Source organism: Accipiter gentilis, chromosome 22 (assembly GCF_929443795.1).
Source record: "Accipiter gentilis chromosome 22, bAccGen1.1, whole genome shotgun sequence".
Classification (NCBI taxonomy): Eukaryota; Metazoa; Chordata; class Aves; order Accipitriformes; family Accipitridae; genus Astur; species Astur gentilis.
Window position 1 is genome coordinate 17483571 of NC_064901.1, and position 20161 is coordinate 17503731.

At 42.6% G+C, this 20161-nt stretch overlaps 1 protein-coding gene across 5 annotated transcripts in view; it reads right to left on the minus strand.

Annotated features, from left to right (window-relative positions):
• The window catches only part of DPF3 (double PHD fingers 3), a 164982-nt gene that overhangs the window by 24442 nt on the left and 120379 nt on the right, over window positions 1-20161 (minus strand). For 3 of the 5 annotated variants that reach the window (XR_007509178.1, XM_049825668.1, XM_049825669.1), the window contains exons 8-9: window positions 19546-19683; window positions 6783-6911 (exon numbers count right to left, since the gene is read on the minus strand). Coding sequence is in view for 2 of the 5 variants with exons in the window: in XM_049825668.1 (XP_049681625.1) it covers window positions 6783-6911; window positions 19546-19683 (267 nt within the window). In the remaining 3 variants the exon portion in view is untranslated. Of the gene's footprint in view, window positions 1-2524; window positions 3905-6782; window positions 6912-19545; window positions 19684-20161 lie in introns of all 5 variants that reach the window. The other 2 variants (XR_007509177.1, XR_007509176.1) reach the window with 1 other exon arrangement.

Genomic DNA, 20161 nt, shown 5'->3' on the forward strand with positions numbered 1-20161 from the left:
AGGACTAGATTGAACCAGTGACTGTCCATGTACATTTAAATGGTCTAAATAAGAGTGATGGATATTTTTCTATGCTATCTGTAATAAATGTCAGCTGGCAATTTTTATGCACTCTGTGAGCTGTTGTGGCTTCTTTCTGAGGGTGCTGTGCTACCCGGTTGTCACAAAGATGGGTGGTTAGGTTGCGAAAGGATTAAGACTGTATGCATTGTTATAGAAACTGCATTTGTGAAACTAAATCAAGACTTAATGAATTATGGGCATCTGATTATTGTTTGTATTCCAAAAGAGCACAGAATGTGTTAGGCATGGTTCACAAAAGACAATGGTAAGGACTCCACTTGGAAAAAATTATATTTAGAGTATTCCTATTCTGCAGTTGATGCAGCGAGTGGAGTTCTTCAGAAAGATGTACCTGGGTAGGTTTCAGCTAGCTAGCTCAGGTGCTGCGAGGGCTATAGTCAGCACAGCAGCATGGAGCTCAGGAAGGGCTGCAACAGCATGCAAGGTGCTGGGTAAATACAGTGCTTAGTAAACGCTGAGCTCTGTGCTGCCATCCCTGCACCAGTGTCCGAGTGTGTCAAGCCTACACCTCTCAGGCAGTAAAAGCTAGTCAGATGAAAACTGAGCTCTCTTCAAGTCCTGGATAATTCAAGTCTTCATTACTCCTGTGAGCCTTTCCCTGTCAAAGCATACTCTGATTGTATTTTGAGGAACACTGGGCAAAATTTAAACTCTTTTCTTACCCTTCTAATCAGTGTGACATGGCTGCTACATGGGTAGAAGAAGTAGATGCAAGATGGATATAAGAAATCATGTTGTTTGTTTAATGTGGATTTGGCATATTTCTAGATACTTGCTCCCTTTCTATTTTCCCTGTTGTTCACATAGGCATGTCACAGAGTAGCACAAGAAAGAAAATAAAAAATTTTTTAAAGGGAGACAATACAGTAATATTGCCACAAATGTAAGTGCAGGGATTGAAGGGCAGGAGTAGCAGAAGAAATGAATTTGAACTTCATTTTTTTAAATCTACAACATTTCAGGTTTGTGGTATTTCTTCAGAACTGGGAACAACTCTACTTCTGGACCAGATTCTGCTCTCAGTTAGATTAGCATAAATTTAGACAAAATCCACTGGACTTTACTGATACTACTCTTTGCTTACAGTAAGGTCAGTATGGAACATGTGAGCCCACAGTGCCTCACATAAGGGCTGCTTCCACCCATTCTTGGTTGGGAAGTGTCTTCCATCCTGACTTCTGTTGCTCTTTATTTTAATGTCTGCATTACCTATATGTGTGCATGTGTCTGTGTACATACATTTCTGATATGTATTTATCTATACACACACACACACATATATATATAAAATGATACAGATATGCAAACTAAATCCTAACTCTTTCAGGGATTTTGGAAAAGCAGATGCCTGTATGCCTATGCCTCACCCACAGAAACCATCTGAACTTAGAGCTTTTAGCAAATACAGAAGAATGGCAAAATATTATAAATTTATCTTGCATTATTTCAGAGAAAAAAGGACTGGTTGTGGAAGGAATTAATGTATCAGTTAAAGTATACTTCTCATTGACAGCATTAGGTCAAAATATTGATTTGACACTTGATCGATTACAATACACCATCAGGAGCAGAATAGTAACAGAAAAGGATTATCAATACGGGGAAAGCTTAAATAAGGCTTTCTCCTGGCAGGTGTGCATGGCTCTGGCATGCACCATCCGACGGGATAAACACAGAGAGGTATTTTGTAACATTTTTTGACACCATTCTGAAGGCATATTATTAATGTAATCTAGACATCAGTTAGCATGTATTCTGGATTTACACCCATGTACCTAAAAGCAGAATCTGGCCACTGCTTATTCCATGTCTAAAGTGAACAATAAAAAAATTAGAGACTGGATCCTTTGTCTTTAAGGCTTATAGGGAGGGAAAAAACATTGAAAGAGCTCTCACAGACAGTATTGTGCTACCCCAGCATAAGAAACAGGAGAAACCGAATCCGTTTGGATAGGCTTCATTCATGCATTAGAACAATATATATCTGAAGTCTTCATTGCGAGGCTGAGATTTTTATTCTGGTATCAAGAACACACACCGCCAGTTTAAGGATTAGACACTGTCCAGATAAATGTCTATTTTGCCTCTGATTTAAATGAGGTCATCATTTCACCCTGTTTGGCATTATACACATCAGTAAAAATATATCCTTAGAACCTAATCTTGCCCCCACTTCAGGGAGATTTTTGCCTGCATTAAGATAGCAAAATGTAACCTACACACTGACTCCTTCTGAATCACTTCTGACTGCATACGAGGCTGGATCCTGCTCCCACAGGATTTCCATTAGCTTCATCACGGGTATGAATGTGGTGCATACCCGTAACACAATTTAATCCACAGGACTTACTCCTACAACAAAGGTCAGTCAAGGGTCTGTTGAAAATCCAGGGCACAGAGATTTCACAATTGAGTGAAAGACATTTCAGCTCGGACATACCTTTCAAATCCTGCTGCGTGTTTCCTCCTTTCTGGGAAAGTCGCTGGGAAGGGAGTCACTCTCTTCTCCATTGCCCTTGGAACTTTAATGAGTATTGCTTTGGTTTATTTCAAGAGAAGCTATTGAAAAGCAAACAAAGTGTCTCACAAGACACTACAGAGAGAAAAAACTGGGCGACACAGGAAAAATGCTGTGAATTAAAAGTTAAAAATGGAAAGAAAAGTAAAGGTGAGGTATTTTTCCATATCATTTCTTCCATGATTCTGCTCCTCCATCTGTTTTGTCTTTGACGTCTATGACTTGCCATTCATATTCCACCCCTATGCTTGGAAATTGCTGTCCATGAAGTGAAAGGTGAAGGAAAAGAAAAAAAAAAATAAAGCAGAACGGAGTAAGGAAGACATGAAGGGGTGCACGGAGGAAAAGATCTATTGAGTGTAAAGGTGTCCAAAGGAGGGATGAAAATGTGTTCCCCAAAGTCATGGTCTTCAATGGTGCTGCTTGTATTTTCAGGCTGTTACAGACAAGCGTAGCAGGTGTACAAGAAGAGCCAAACTCCACATGCTACAGTAAGTGCAAAATCTCAAAACGCAGAAGCCATCATCACATCAAGAGTTTCCTTGTCCTCCGACAGAGTCCGCCCACAGTGGTTCTCTAGAAACAGTTCTATTATCAAGTAGACATCCATTGCTTTTTTGTTTTCTTTTTTCTATTTTTATTTAAAAAGTAGTTTTTCTAATAATATATAGAATATATAAATAATAATAATTAAAAAAACCTATTTGGGTTTGCTTTCTGCTCTCCAACCCATCTGTATTTTTCGTGGTTTGCCGATATATATATTAAAAGACAAGAAAATCAACTCTGCTCACTATTAAAAAAAATATTAAATCCACCTTTTACGTTTCCAGAGAGAAAGAGAAGGGGGGGGAGGTGGGAGAAAAACAAATTAAAATGAAAAAAATAACAGGAAAATCAAAACCTTCTGTCTCTTCCAAGTAGTTGTCAAGAGCTTTAAACGTTTGTGCTTTCAGTGTACACCCCACAGGAAAAACAACAAAAATAACAACAAAAAGCCCCCAAAACCCAAGGACCTAAAATTAAAAAAAGAAAAAGGTAATAATAATCCTAGTAGTAAAAAGGACAGCAAATTGCTCAGAGTTTGTGTGTCTTTTTAGTTATTTTAGCAGCCGCCCTTTTTGTCTGCAGAGGGAGAGCTGCCACCACAGCCACCTCCTCGGCTTGAGAGAGGCTCTTCTGCATCATCCTCGTCAAAGCCATGAAAGGTCGAGGTGTCGCTTTCTGACGTGGAACCGAACAAGTCCTCCGTAGTGCGTGCTGGCGCTGCTTCGTCCCTCCTGCCTTCTCTTCCCAAATGAGCTGACATGTATGATGAATATATCAGCACATGGGTTAAGCAACAGGCATCATCATCATAATTTTTTTAATCATCATTATTATTAAACAATTCAGACTATCGAGCTCATAGGTGTGTGCTTGTATGTGCCTGCGCACCTCAACAACATAGCTTGGTAGAACTGCAGTAAGAAAAATAAAAAAGGATCAGTATCTCTTTCAAAGAGAAAAAACCTACAAACAACACAGGTGCCCATACCTATAGCAGCGAAAGGGTTAATCATGTTTTCCTCTCTTCAAAAGACAGTAAAATATTTCCTTGTGATTACTTAGATCAATTTTAGAAGATTTTTAGACCATATAAGTAATTAGACACCGTTAGCTCTAAGCACAATGACTGTCCTTCAGACTGGCATCAACTGTCACAAATTTACTGCTATAGAAATGTAACCCACTAGATAGCTCATCAACCTCAGTACGATTTTTTACTCCTGTCCTTCACCTGATCCTAAAGAGTCCTCTCTGTAGACAAAATGAAATACATTTTGAAGACTAAGTGAAAGTAACCTAAACAAATGCTTTTATTCCAATTTCATGGCATCTCCTTCAAAAATATCCTCCCCCCCCAACAAATATATACAGTTCAACAACTAAACCAACTAAGATGAAAAGTGACCTGTCTTTGGGAACACTGAAAAGTTCAAATGTGTGTAAGTCAATCCAACGTTCAATATGGAACAGGAAATTCTCCACACAGGACATCAATAGCGGCAACAACAACAACATAAAGAAGAAAAGTCAAATACTGAAGTCTGCAAAACTGAGGTTTATTTTCTCCCTCAATCAAACATGTTATGTGATTAATGGCATAGCCTTCAAATTCCCTCTTCAGAAAAGGTAGATAAAAAGATGTCTCTTGTGCCCCAGCATAATGAAAGTGTGAGATTTTAGGGAACGGCTATTCTATTATTCAGAAACAGTAGCATGGTATTAAGTAACCAACTGTTTGGTCCCCGCTCCAGCTACAGGAATCAGCCATATAACAAGTATACTGCATTGCTTGAGACATGAAGAATAAAATCCTGTTCACAAAAAGAAAATGTATATAGTAAAATAATTGGCAGATGAACCACCTTGTAGAGATGTGATTTTACTGACTTTGTGAACGGAAGAAACAAGGTAATTTCCATGACCTCTCTTTCAGCATAATGAAAATGTTCTCCATTATCAAGAAAGAGAAAGATGGCAGCCACCAAACAGGTTTCATTGTTTTAGTTTAGAAATTTGTGTGTGGTTGTACCTTAATCACTTTTATCACACATCAGTCACAGCATTGTAGAACCCTATGAATGACCCAGGTGGGTCAGAATTTGTACAAGGATAGCATTTAATGGAACTGATTTTGCACAATTTAGGTTACATGCTGATCTACTTGTTCTATCACACTAAGGAATCAAGGGAATTAATGTATTTGTGTTACATTCTGATATAATCACCATAGCAATGTTTAAATAGCAAAAAAATATTGATCCGTCTCACTGTGCCATATCAGGACAATGCTGAAATGAGTTATATTGAACTATAACAATCAAGGGAAAGGGCAATGATCTTCCAAGATGGCACCACAGACCCCATGAACTTCCCCCTTCAGTTATTAAGAAACAAACACGTATACGCTAAAAAGTCCATGCCCCTGGCTGCACAGCATTGATAAGGATGCCCCTGGAGAAAACCAAAGGGGTTCCCATCAGTCCTCTGGTGACAGTCAGTATCACTTCAGAATATCTTCAGAGGTCACAACAACTGCAGAAGGCAATTTGTCAGTGAGAGTCTAGTCCTGCTCCCACTGAATGTGGCAAGAGGCTTACTGTGAATTTCAGCAGGAGCATAAAAATGCCACTCCCTTGGCACGAGAACACTCCACATCACATTTCAGCCACCATGCAACAGACATCTTTCAGTGACTACAGTACAGAAGGAGCAGCAGCAATACTTAATTTCAAGGTCTCTTTGGTTTTCAGATTTCCATATGATGGTCTTATTACCACTAGTATCACCATTTTCCAGAAATACCACAACTGGAAACTTGGACCAAAGCTGGAATATGCATTTGTTAAAGGTCTCCCATTCCCTCTACCACTGCCACCACCTTCCACACAAGCTATAAATAACTGCTCAGCTGGGATAAAATTTCCCCCCCAAAAAAAGAGAATAAAGAAAGAAAGAAAGAAAGAAAGAAAGAAAGAAACAAACAAACAAACAAACAAACAAAGGAAGGAAGGAAGAAAACAACAGTCCAGAAAAAAAGACAACTCAGAATGGGAAAGACACAATTGCCTACATTTAAAAAGAGAGAAGGAAAGAAAACGGAGAAATAAAAAGCTCTTTAAACAAAACTAATGATAGTCATCTTGTAAGAGGATAATTCTTGACAGCTACCCCCATCCCTACCCTGTAATTTCCTCCCTCTTTCTTTTTTGGATGAAGAAATGCATGAAATGTGTAATCAATGGAAATGCTTGTCATGCAACTTTCATAAATCTTGTAAGTAATTTATAGTTGTAATTGCAGCATTTGAAGACAGAGACCATTCTTTAACGTTGTCACAGGATTTTCTCCTTCCATTTGAAGAACAACTAGTACATGTACCAATGTTCACAGAAGCCGCTAAATACATTAAAAGTTTATTATTTCGTAAGACCCCATTAGCTTAAAAATGTGAATCCAGCAATGGGTTTTATGACAGAAAATGTTCCAGTCATCCTTTACCACAAACACAGACAAGAGGTAAGACTTCATCTTCTATCCCCTCCCAAATGCACTGCCCTTCTTCAAAATCTTCAGAATAAGCAAAAACCAAATCACACAAATGCCTTTGTACAAGAAAGAAGGAGTCACCTACCAGAGCGCCCACAGTCTGAGCATGATACAAGTTCCTCAGGTCGGCCACTTTTTTTGTTCATATTGGAGCCTCCGAGGCAGAAGTCACAGTAGTTATTGGGAATGATGACCCCGTCAGGTCCTTTCTGGGCTGCAGTCGGGTTAGAAATCATATTTACTTAAAGACCATTCAGTCTGGACATTTTCCCCTTCTACTTGATATGATGTTAGCTCAGTGAGTTTGCAGGCCACAGTCTTCCCAAAATATTGTCAATCGGAACAAAAAATAAATTGCATAAATCACCTCCATTTTAAGTACACCCTGTGTTGTACCTATTTTGCCTGAAATGCACTTCACCATTTCTTTTAGAATGCCAGCTGGGCTCGTCCCTTGCAAAGACCTGCTGCCAGAAATCCCTGTACAGTTCAGGGACTTCATAACATGCACAGGCATAGAAACAATCCCTAATACAGGATCAGAACTATGCTGTCAGTAAGCCAAGCCTGGTTTTTCAGACAGCAGTCATAATCATAAAACCACAAAACAGAAATTCAGAAAGGAAAGACACATTCCCCAAAACTCAAAAAACCAACAGCAGGGAGATGGGGCGATAGGTACCCTAACTGGTTTTATTTCAAGTAGCTTTTTGGGGGATTACATCTCAAAGTGGCAGGGTGTCCTTAGCCAAGAAGTTGGTTCAAACACCCATGAATATTCACAGGCAAAGCCATTTGTGGGCAGCTCACCCAAGGGTTAAGCTACCTGCAGCAGGGTGCGTGTCCCCCGGGAGGAGCAGGGAGGGCAGCAGGTCCAGCACTACCCCAGCATCCAGCACAGGTGCAAAGAGTCAGCCCTGGGGCAGATGTCCCAGCCGGCAGAGTTAAAAACTCGTTCAGCCAAGAAAAAAGGAGGGAAATTATGTTCTTATTTTCCAGCTAGGAATAGTTGGAAAGGAGCAAACACACACTGGGTCTTAAGTAGAGAAGAGGCAGTTCCCCCAGAAAGGAGAGAAGGGCAGAGGTCTTCTGCATTCCTCTTAGTTGAGCAGAACAGCAATGTGCTTTTTTTTCTCACTCGCAACTGCCATTTTCCTCCTCTGCTCTCCAGAGAGAGAAAACTTCTTGTTCCTGTACACTCTAACTAGGAACTGGAGAAGGGAGAGGGGAGTGGAGGGAATGATTGGTCTTTGTCTTTGTTTCTCCTTTTTTAACTTAAAAATTCCAGTGGTATACCTGGCCTAAGCCTACCCCATGAAGATTTCTACAAACTAGAAAATGAAGACCTTTAAACTGTACCATCTATATTTAATTATCTTTTTAATGCATATTTTGTAACTTGCAGATTTTTAACAGATGTTTTGACAGGCTTTATTAATGGTCTTTTTGTCCACATCCAAATTTCCCCCAAAGAACAATGACATTCTAAAGGGCTTCTGGTAGCAGTCCAAGACATACACTTAAAATTAAAATTTCCTCCGAGTTCAATCTGCTTTTCTGGCTTGGGTGCATCTAGTTATTCATTTACTTCCAGCTGTTGATTAGCTGAGCTTTGTGGAGAATGGTAACTGAAAGATTGCAGGTAAGATGAAATTAAGAAAAAAATTAAAACCCGTAAGGCTTTTACTGGCTTTTACTCATATACTGACTTAAATACATCAATATCTTCTTGCATGGTCGCTAAGTCCCTGACAGTATTTACTAAACAATGGACTTTCCTCTGAAATGGTCCTGGTTAGCAGATCCCCTTTTCTCCCAAAACCAGAGAGAAGTGTTAGGTTAGCATTTTGCCTATTTGCAGAGAGGCATTTAATACATGCATGCAAGATAAGCAAAAAAAGAACAGGAACCAGGTGGAAGCCTAGCACACCGGCTCATTTTAAGAGCTGTAACAAAATGATCATAAAGTTGCTACTTTTACATATTTTGTGTATAAAAAGCAGATCTCCCTAGCATTTATTTTTCCCACTACAGCCCCATTCTGAAAAAGTTACGTAATTACCTCTTTATATTGTGCTGCATCTACAGACAGGCCGTGGGCAAAGCAAACTCAGCAAGCTCAGCGTTCACTGATTTTTTTGTTGTTGTTCCTTATTATGTTACTTCACCTTTCATCTGAATTTCTTAAAGTGCCTTACAGATACTAAGATCCTAATATTAACCTTTGGTGAGGTCAAAAGCCTCTTTTGCCATTGACTCTAACCAAAGAGTTTCTGGGCCCTAATAAAGTCTTGTGGTGAGGAGGCTGCATTGCATTTACAGCTGAAAGACTTGGAGGTAGAGTGATGAACTGGCTTACTCATGAGCACACAACAATTCTGCGGTGAGGCCACAAATGAAAACAAGAATTCAAGGTGCTCGCCAGCAGACTTAGGAAAGAGCTCCACCTCTACCACCACTCAGAATGGTATAATTGATTTAATACTCTGCATATACTGACTTAAATTTTTCTAGTGCAGCTTACGACCCTTAGATCCACTGACTGTCAAACTGGAAATGGGACAGAGGACCCTGTGAAAACACATATACTGATCAATTTGTCTGCGGTGTGTGTGACAGGTGGAGTGTATTTGCTGACTGCAATGAAGCTGAAGGGATTCTCCTAGACTACCGGCAAGGGAATAAGCATGGGTTTTGATCATCTCCTTTCCTTTTCTTCTTTTCTTCTTCCAATTTAATTTATTTTTTAATGTGAGTGCCTATGTGCTCATTTATTGCTCGTCACTCATAAATATGGACCTGGCTCAGTTGAGCATGATAGAGATATCAGGCCTGAAAAGTCACACACAGATGAGACGTTCCTTAAGTTACATCAATAATGTCTTAAATTAAGTACCTCTAGAGCCAAATAAGCCAGGGAATGTTATTATCTTCAATATTCTTCTCTTCTAACAGGTGCAAAACCTAGAATCAAACCTGACTTAGGCTTATTTTCTTGATCAGTACTGTACAGTGAATTAAGCCCCAGGCTAAATCACAGAAGGTTTGAGAATAAAGAGATTTCCAGTTGATAGTAAGCAGTGTTCTTACTTTCAAATTATTTTTTTTTTGTGTACGACCTTGGAGTTTTTAGTTCTATTTTACTGTGGGTCACAAATGATGAGGGAATTAAGAAACAAAGCAAAAGTAGCAAGACATAACGTGCAATATTCATGAGAGGGGTATCATGCACCAAAAGCCCAACCCTAATCCCACCCTTTAATCAATAAAATTACTTACAAAAGTAAGTATGTGAATGGATTCACAAGTGAAAGCAATTAAATTACTAGGGACTAATGTGTTGCTGCTTTTCATCTGAGACATAGTAATTAACTAGGTATCCACTTTTTGCACATGTTAATCACAAAGTAGAAGGTGCTAGCTTAAGCCAGACGATAGCTCAGCTAATGAGACGTAACTCACTAGCAGTAAGCTCAGCCATTTGGATTGTGTGACTGCAACCAAGGATTTTGTCTAAAAAATGTTTACCCAGAATCAGAAACTGTTTTAAAGCAAAGCCTTTAAAACCAACCATGGTCTCGTCCCAACTTACTCAAAACTCCTCTGATTTTCTTTTACATTACAAACTGCAACAACAGATCAAAAGCTCTGAGGAGCTTTGAAGAGCACTGCCTGAGCTAAGGTGTGCTCATAGGGGGTGTATTTAAATCAGCGTCTCTTGACATTTCAACTCAGTGTTGCCTTCTAGTTTAATCAAAGGCCCTGTCTTCATCTGCATCTGCCCCAAAATAAATGGAGTATACAATTTTTTAAAATACTTTAAAAAATGGATTAAGGAGAATCATAGAACCATAGAATCGTTCAGGTTGGAAAAAACCTTTAAGATCATCAAGTCCAACTGTTAACTTAGCACTGCCAAGTCCACTACTAAACCATGTCCCTCAGTGCCTCATCTATAAGTCTTTTGAATACCTTCAGGGACAGTGACTCCACCACTTCCCTGGGCAGCCTGTTCCAATGCTTGACAACCCTTCTGGTGAATAATTTTTTCCTAATATCCAATCTAAACCTCCCCCGGCACAACTCAAGGCCATTTCCTCTCGTCCTATCCCTTGTTACCTGACAGCAGAGACCGACCCCCACCTCGCTACAGCCTCCTTTCAGGTAGTTGCAGAGAGCGATCAGGTCTCCCCTCAGCCTCCTTTTCTCCAGGCTGAACAACCCCAGTTCCCTCAGCCGCTCCTCGTAAGACTTGTGCTCCAGGCCCCTCACCGACTTGGTTGCCCTTCTCTGGACACGCTCCAGCACCTCAGTGTCTTTCCTGTAGTGAGGGGCCCAAAACTGAACACAGGACTCGAGGTGCGGCCTCACCAGTGCCCAGTACAGGGGACAACCACCTCCCTGCTCCTGTTGGCCACACTATTTCTGATACAGGCCGGGGTGCCCTTGGCCTTCTTGGCCGCCTGGGCACACTGCTGGCTCGTATTCAGCCGGCTGTCAACCAACACCGCCACGTCCTTTTCCACCGGGCAGCTTTCCAGCCACTCTTCCCCAAGCCTGTAGCGCTGCATGGGGTTGCTGTGACCCAGAGAGACACAGAAAGACCTGCACAGTTCAAATGACAGTTTCTCTGTACCTGAAAGCTGATTCATGTGAAGACAGGATGCAGACTGAGAATGAAGTCAAATATTTCCAAATAACTTTGGTATGTGCTTATTCGGAAATATTTTTATTCTTCTTAGCCTAATCAAGTTAATTTCAAACTGTACCAAGCTAAGCAGAATAAAGACCAACTTAAAATATGGTACCATCATTCACAGGAGTCTTCTTGCAAAATAAGTACTGTAAATTAAATAAATTCTGTAGTATATCACACAGTAACTTTGTTCTGTAGACAAAACCTTAAAAGCTAAACAAATTGACTGAGTTTATATATTTAAAATAACTTCTGTGCCATCTTGATTTTGAAGGCAGGGGCTCTAAACAGAGTTCTAGCTTCCTTTCTGCCCTCCTCAAGTAATCAAAAAACCTGGAAGTTACCTTCCTCATGGTTTCAGTTTAATAATAAAAGAAAGCTGCTTCTAGAGAAATAACATTAAAAAAATAGGATTTTTCCTTTCTACATCATGTCTTGGAGCCACATAACTCAATAAGAATCTCAGTTTTCTAGCTCTCATGGCTGCAGAGAATATCTTGAATGGAAGGTGAGTTCAGAAGAAGCAATTCTTGTCCCTGTTTTAATCATAAAATTCAGAATACAGATATTTTAAATAGCTTTTCTTCAAAACGTGACCCTTAAATACATATAGCCAAAACCTCAAATAAATAGAACCTTGTAGTTTTTTAATTTTCTAAGTTAAGTTATTTTGATGATGTAGATCACAATCTTTAAAAACTTTGAACTGGAACCAGTGCTTAAAAGAAAAACTGGTTTCTCTGTTCCTTGGTACCAAATCACAGTCACATATGTTTCTTCAGCCTGCAGGTAATACAGCATAATACTTAACCATAGTTTAAGCTGTGCATCTAGGTTTGGTAGCATTTTATCCCTATTTTTTATGATATGTACAGTACTGGAAAGGCAGTGGAGGATGAGGAGTAGAGTGCATGCCTTGCTGTCGGTCCTTTATTTAAACGATTACAGTGAATTGGCTACAGTTGGATATATATGCGCTCCCAAAGGGATTTTTCCTAGCACATTTTGTCCAGCTCTTACCTGTTTCTTCTGGGCTTGATCCAAAACCAATAAAGTTCACTGGAGGTTTTCAATTCAATTTGAAAGGCTTTGAATCAGGCCATTTACTCTGTTTGCAACAAAAATTTCCAGAGTACAATAGGGACCACGGGAACCTGCATGTAGGCCTGAATCAAGTCAATGCACTTTGCAACGGAGGAAAAGGGGCGGATTTGCTTTTTTGGTGTTGTGGTTGTTTTTTTAAATCTACAAGACTCTTTGTCTGAGACGGGGGCCCGGTTTTCCTTTCCAACTCCTCCCTTTTTCCCCGCTGCCGAAGCGCAAGTCCAACGTTTGGCCTCCTGCGCAGCAAGACGGCAGCCAAAAACCTGAGCCTGCGGTTGCCAAGCCCCTTGGAGGACTTGATGACATATAATCCCAACCTATAGCCTAAGTGCCCCCATGTTGCCTTCGCTCCCTCCCCTGCTGCCCGTGCTCATCCCTGGCAGGCCTGGCCCGTTTCCACGGCAACCGGCATGCCCAGCCGGGGCTGCCTCTGGCCTTGCCACCTGTTATTGCTTCATCTCTCAAGTGTAAGGAATTGCAGCGCGGCCCCTTCTTTTGCTGCTCAAAATGCATCGGTGGGGGATAGGCAGGCTCGTGCAAGAAATTACGACGTGATAATTAAATTAAAAAATGGCTTTGAGGAGAAGGGGCAAGAAAAGCGGCACTTGGACTGTGGCTTTTCTTGAGAGAAGAGGAGGGAGATGCCTGGCTGGGCACGCACCTGCTTCTGCCCCGGTCATTTCTGGGGTGTAATGAGCAATGGTGGGGGCCAGAGGGGCAGGTTGTGGAGGCGCTTCTGTGCCCAGGGCTAGACCCTGACGTGGAAAGGAACAATATAAGAAAAACATAACTCCTGGTGTGGTGAGGATCAGGCCAAGTACAGCTGAAACGCATTCAAGGCTCTTGCTCTCTCACATGTACGCAGCCAGGCAGAGATGGGCACAGTCATTTCTGTGGCCTCCTCGCCAGTGAATTAACTGCAGGGTTTTTTCATTGCAGTTTTCCAGGAAAAAATGTAAATCAAGCTGAATGAGAGGAAACGGCCAGTCTCTCTGGGCACATTTACCCTGTCGTTAACACCAGAGATAAGCACGTTGGCTAACCCCAAACTGGGAAGTGTTGGGGCACCTGATACAGAGACCCTCCAGCAGGCTGTAAGTGCAGCTTAGGTTGGTAGCGACACATCTGTGTCGACGTGGCACAGTATTCAACTGAATAAGCTCTGAACTTGGGTGTAGCACTGGGAAACAGCTGCTGTTCTGTTCCCAGAGTCGAGCTAATCAGCCTGCACAGCCCAATGGGCCTCCGCTAGCTCAGGCTCCCCACGCTGCACTCCTCCGCACAGCATGGGCATGCCCTTTGCTGGCAGCCAGAGAAGCAGGCTATGCTATTGAGAGAGGTGCTGCAAACCACCCACCCAAAGTATTGCTGGTTCTCCTTAGTAACTGGATTTTATCTCCTCTTTGAGTTAGCTGGTGCTGTGAGGACAGAAGAAGCTGTTGCCTTTGCACAGTTTTTAGCAGCTCTGACAGGTTTGCCTTTCTCACAGCCCCTGCTCACAGAGAGGCACAGCCAAGGAGAACTACAAGCTACGAGTGCTATGAGATGGAGGTACATCTATAGGAGTCAGAGGAAGCCTCTGAATGTGGGGAAAGAAAGAACATTTGATCATGTCTCACAGGAATCAATATGGCCCGTAAGTTGAACATCTAATGAATGAGCTGGGAGGTGGGCAGTGGAAGGTACAGCTAGGAAAATACAGCATCAACTGATCAGATCTCGTAGATTTGGGCAGTCAGCATTCCTGCACCATAAGGCAGCACTTCACAGAAATGTCTGTGCACTGATCTTGCAGAGTCTTCTGCAGGAACACCTAAAGCATGGGCCAAAATCCCACTGCTCACAGTAAATCATTGTAACTGCCTAGTGACTCATGACAATAAACAGTAGGAGATGCAGAATACCAAGGCAGACAAAAGAGTCTGAAACGTTAACATACAGATTTGAGGGGTACCTCTCCTGAGACTTGGCCTCTGGCCACTGAAATGCATCATTCCCATCAGCTCAGGGAACTCAAGGAGGGATTATAGGGCCAAATATACAGCCCTGTCCAGCAGCATCCCTCAGTATTCAGGTAAGAATGGCCAGTGTTGTGAAATGGGTCCCTGCAACATGTTGTAGGCTTTAGATCTGGAAATTGCTCACTGGTGGAGTGTGAGAAGGCAGAGCACCTAAATTCAAATTCAGTCAAAACTTTTGGGTTTTACTTGTGTTCAAATTCTACACGGAGGAGAAAAAAAGCAAGGAGATAGTGAGAAAGGAAAAAAAGATTATAAGTACATAGATGATACCATTCTGTCTCAAAAGCTGACGTGTTATTGAAGCAACACATGGTTTTCAAAAACTTATTAGTCAAATTGGAAATGTTTCCCCATAAACTACTGAGAAGCACTAGGTGTTTCTCTTCAATGGGAGTTGCGCATTGACAACAACATTAGTGGTTCTGGCCAAGCAGCATATAAACACCCCCCCCCCCCCCCGAAGTATAAAAAAACCCCTCCACAACTCCAAACAAAACAACAAAACGTCCCCTATGGATCCCTCTACATATGAGACAAGTTTGGGATTTTCCACTATTCCAAAACTCTAATTTTTTTTTTTTTTCCTCACCATACCAAAATACAGGCACAAAAGTCTGAGAGATTTATAGCTGCAAACAGGGTTTGAGTGGAAATCATTACAGTCCTAAACTCGGCAATCACTACTGTTTCTTTTAGTATTCTCTTTTTCCTTAAGAAAACAAGCTCTGGAAAAGAAAAAACCAAACAGATTAAACTAATGAGAAGTCAACTCAAGGTAATGTACATATTTTCACTGAAAAGGCACCTGCTGCAGGGTATCTTGTTGCAAGGTAGGCATTGATGCATCCTTGCATTCAGAAGTAGATCCCATCATGGCCCCAGCAAGGATCAGCACTGAGGCAGGGAAAAAGTAGGCCTGATGTAGCTTTCCAAATTGATGCTGCTTGTGGAGAGGAACAAACAGCTCGTCTCCAACTGAGGGGCTGACTCTCGTCATTTATTCATGGCCAGCCCCCTGCCTGGATGGAAATAAAAATGTTTCAAAGATGACTGTGTGGGGGAGCTGGAGGACAGCTTGGAGGCACACTGAGGTTAGCACATTAATTTTTTATCTCTGGAGACTGGGTATCCAATTATGCTTAGAGTACACAAACAACTTTGGCTGGTCTCTCCAGTAGAGATTTATCCACATCATAAAATCTGCGATGGAACTGGGCACAACAGGCTGATGCTATGAAATAACATACACAGGTGGTTTTGCAGGTCAGATGTGCAAGCTAGCAGAGTCACAGGAGGGCACATGACTGCATTCTCATTAACTACATGTATTGGAGGATGGACCAACCTGCACACAGCAGCTAGGCCAGTGACAGCCCCCACAATGTGCTTTATTTACGATTGTCATTGGCCAAAGTGCTCGTGGGCATAAGATCTGTTCAGTTGCTGTTTACTGCACAGCTGCCTGTAACCAACGTTTCACACAGAAAAATGCTACTGAAAACTCTTCTCCTTTAACGGAGAGGAAGTTTTTCTCCATGTAGACACACTATCCTATTCTCCCAGGAATTAAGGAAGAGCATTTATACTAGTACACTCATTCATATACACATTTCAATAGATAGAAGTCTAATGTAATTCCTATATCAGAAGTGTCTCAAAATTTGTGAGCACCAGCTGCCCCCAGAGCTGGCCTGTACCCATGGAGTGAGATGGAATAAAACAGCAGGTGTTTTGTGGCAGGCTTGGATGCACCCTGGGCTCACAAATCTCACGCTCTCGGTGCCAACATGTGGAGGAAAAGCCAGCAGAAAAAAAGGCTGAGAATGGTGTGGGATCATTTCTTTTTACCAGTGCAGTTGAGGAAGGGGGGAGTTGACTTTTTTAAGGGTTTTCTGTAACTTACTCTTCACAGTTCCATACTCAGGTAACAAAATCAGAGACTAGGTCAAAAATAAATGTGTGTGTAGGCAGAGGCAAGACTAGGCACTGACGAAGGGCTATTTATCTGTGTCAAAGGGCTAGATAAGACATACAAACAAAGCAACTAAAGCTCAAACAAAGCACAGGCTAAGAAGTTTTAGGAAAGGCAAAGGCCAGAGGAGACTGGTGAACTATCTTCCATGTTGCAAAGGGTAATCTACAGGTGAGGAAGAAGGACAGAAGGAGAGAGAGATGTAAATAAACAAACCTTCTACAACAGTCAAGGACAGCGAGATGTGCCAAGGAGGTGAGACTTGGAGCTTGGGCCAGTCCCTGTTCTTTGACACGCAGCTGTTCAGTGGTTCTCAGTTTCAGGTAGGTTCCTCCTATCTACAGCTCTTTTCCAGTCCCTGGATAATTTACTGAACTACCCAAACTGGTCTGTGCATGAGAAGAGTAAAGATAAAGGGGACTGGGTGTGCAGAAAGACAAGGGGCCATCAGCTCTTGAGCTGGCACCAGCCAAGGCATCAATAGCTGAGTCCTGCAGAAGCCCTGCTCCAGAAAGCTCCCTCCTGCGTCAGCATGGCTGCTGTTACCACAGGTACTGCAAGGAACGGAGGCTGCAGAGGAGATGTGGGTACAAAGGAAGGAAGTTCATACTGCAGCTGCCCGCCTGAACTTTGCTGACCCAGTGCTCACCTCCCACAGCACGGCAAATTCCAAATGGCTGGTTTGAATTTGTCTTGCCTTTTCTAAATCAGGCTGCTCATATCTCTCTGACACACTGCTAAGCAAATAACCAGACCCTGCTCTATACCATATCTCTGGTCCTCCTGTTCAGTAGGTTGCGGATTAGCTGTTTGGATTAACATCCCCCCCTGCTTTCCCTCCCTCTCTCCCTCCCCCCGGCCCCCCAAGCCCATGCAGAGAGGATTCTTGAAGCCCGAGCCTTGCAACGCTGCAGACCTGTCAAATCTAATTCATAACACATGCCTAGCAGTTCTTAGGGGAGAGGAAGGATCTGATGCCCTGGCTCCCCACCATCCCCCTGTACAAAGGGACCATTTAATGACTGCACATTAGCAATGTGGACAATTAGCATTCACATGGAAGATAAATGGCAGCATAAATTAAATATTGCCAAGTGAAAGAGCAAAGATGCAAGATCTGAGCTCAAGGCTGTAAACAAACAAACAGGCAAAAAGGAACAAACAGCCACTGCGACAGCTAAGCCATTTGGGAGAGTTACCTTCCGGCGTCTGGAACTTTCCCCAGGGGTGATCTTCACATTCGCATGGCTGTTGCCCGTACCTCACTGGCTCCTGGCTGGTTGTTAAGCAGATTCTTTCTGCTCAGGAATCTGGACCTCAGAGTGGCTTACCCCACTGGCTCTAAACTTCTGCCTGTTTGGGGATCTGTGCATCAGCAGCTTCCCTCTGCCACATGCATCACACAGGACCTCTGGGGGAACACAAGCCTGAGCAGCTCCCGCTCTACCCTTTCCCATAGTGTAGAATGCACCTTACTTTCTATGGGCCAAGGCCAGCTGCTCCTAACCTTACCACAGCTTTTCTAGCTCCTCTTCTTGCTAACTTCTATCATTTCCTAAGCACCAGAAACATAAGGACTGAGACTGTCCTTGGCCTCTATAACAAGATGAAGGGCAGGGCACACTACCCTTCTTTGTTCAGGCAACTCTGCAAGGCCATTATCAATATTAATTCAATACAGATTTGCAATATGCCTCTCAGATATGCAACTATTACTGACTAGTGCAGGCACAGGAAAAAAAACAACAACAGAGATGATATAAATGCTAAGTAAACAAAAGCTACTGGCTGAACACTGACATTCCCCAGCCTGCCCGAGCAGTCACTCTCAGTGCATTGACAGCTCAAGTTTACCAACAGCTGGAGGAGTCAAAATTACTTTTGCTGTGAACATACAAAACATGTGAATAACTAAAAGGTAGAGCATAAAAGTGACAGAAACATAGGGACTGCCAAATGGGATCACACTAAATGGCCATTCAAGCTCAGACAGTGGCTAGCAGCAGATGCTTTGGAGGAAGGAAACCCCCTCCCACACCTCCCTGGGGACAATTATCAATTATCCTGCTTAGAAAGAAAATGTTTTCCTACTTCCATATTTCTCCCAGTTCTTCTTAATGTATTAGAAAGTGTTTGCCTGGATATTTTCCCCATAAGCATTTTATTGCTTTGTCCACATTGTTCATTACTTTGAACCAAAATGACACAGTTCACATGGTGATCTGAAAGGACTTTTTGAAAGTGGACAAAGCTATCTACACAAATTGCAAGGTGAAAGCAAACATCACATAGTATTGCACACTGGAAAACTAAGAAACAGGGGCTTAGAGACTTGCAAAAATCAGTAATAAAACACAGTCTCCTTGACTCCCAGTTCTGTGCCTAAGCAGCAGAGGAAGGACAGTCAAATAGGGCCATCTGGACCACTAAGATTTCTTTCAGCCCTGTATCAGTGTGGGGAATCTAGGCACATAACTCTTCTCTCCTCTCATGTTCCAGCTCTCCTTCTTGCAGATCAGTGCTGATGCTTTTTCATAGATTCTCCCAAACTGCAACTAAGAAGAGGTTTTTGGTAAAGTTGAGGGTTAGCCATTTGGGGAGGAGATGGAGGGATAAGGGGGACAAGGTGCTGTGAATTTCATACCTAAAAAACCTGAGACATACATAAATGTCTCTTATTCAAAGGCAAAACAAAGGCAGCCCCCTCAAACTACTGGATGTGTATTTCCTTGACATCCCTGCTAACAGCCACTGGGAGGCTGCTTGATGATGGGCAGGTTGGGCATCTCTTCTTTTCCCCCCTTTCCCTGCACCTCCTCCCCACAGGAGCAGTAATGGAAAAGTGACTTGCTGCAGAGATAATGCTGGGTTTGAAATGAATTTCTGACTAGCTGAGCCAGCACCCGTGTGAGCTGCGGCTGATTAGCTCCAAGCATCCAGGTCCCAATCACTCACAACGGAGCCAGGCAATCACGCCAGCCTCCGCAAGGCAAAGACAGGGTGGAGGCAACATCCCTGAAAAGCATCTCAAAGGCAAAGGGAAGATATTACTCACGTTTGTGGTTTTCGTTTCTGTGGACAGGGGAAGAGCGGGTCTCCTGCTCACGGGCTTCATCACCCTCTTCACTGGCGAGGTGGGTGTGAGCATAGTGGTAGCTCAGCCCAGGCCTGTTCTTGTAACGCTTGCCACAGACTGGAAGGAAAGGAGATATGAGGGAGGGGAAGAGAGAATGGAAACATCAGTGTGATCTGCAACAATGCCAGCATCCTCTCAAATAATGCTCCCTTCTCCCCTGAGAGCAGCACCACACACTCCACGCGCCTGCCCGAAATTCTTCCAGCCGACATTGGTGAAAGGTGACAGAAGGGCAGCCCTGCAGCCGCAGGTCCCCAGACAAGCTTTCTTCCCACCATGCTGCCGGCAGTCCTTTCTACAGGCCTAGGCAAATGCACGTTCAGTCTCTGCAGCTCATACAGCCCTAATCCTCTCTGCTAAGATTACTAACAAGATTGCACATAAAATCAAATTAAATGCCAGTTCCGATGTTGGGGCTGGCACAATGCACAGCAATGGAAACTGGACTGAGAAGGACAGACATTATTTTCTTCATTACTGATCTCTGAGAAGAGGAAACAGGTGTGGGTTTTTTTAAAAAGGCTTTCTGTAAAAG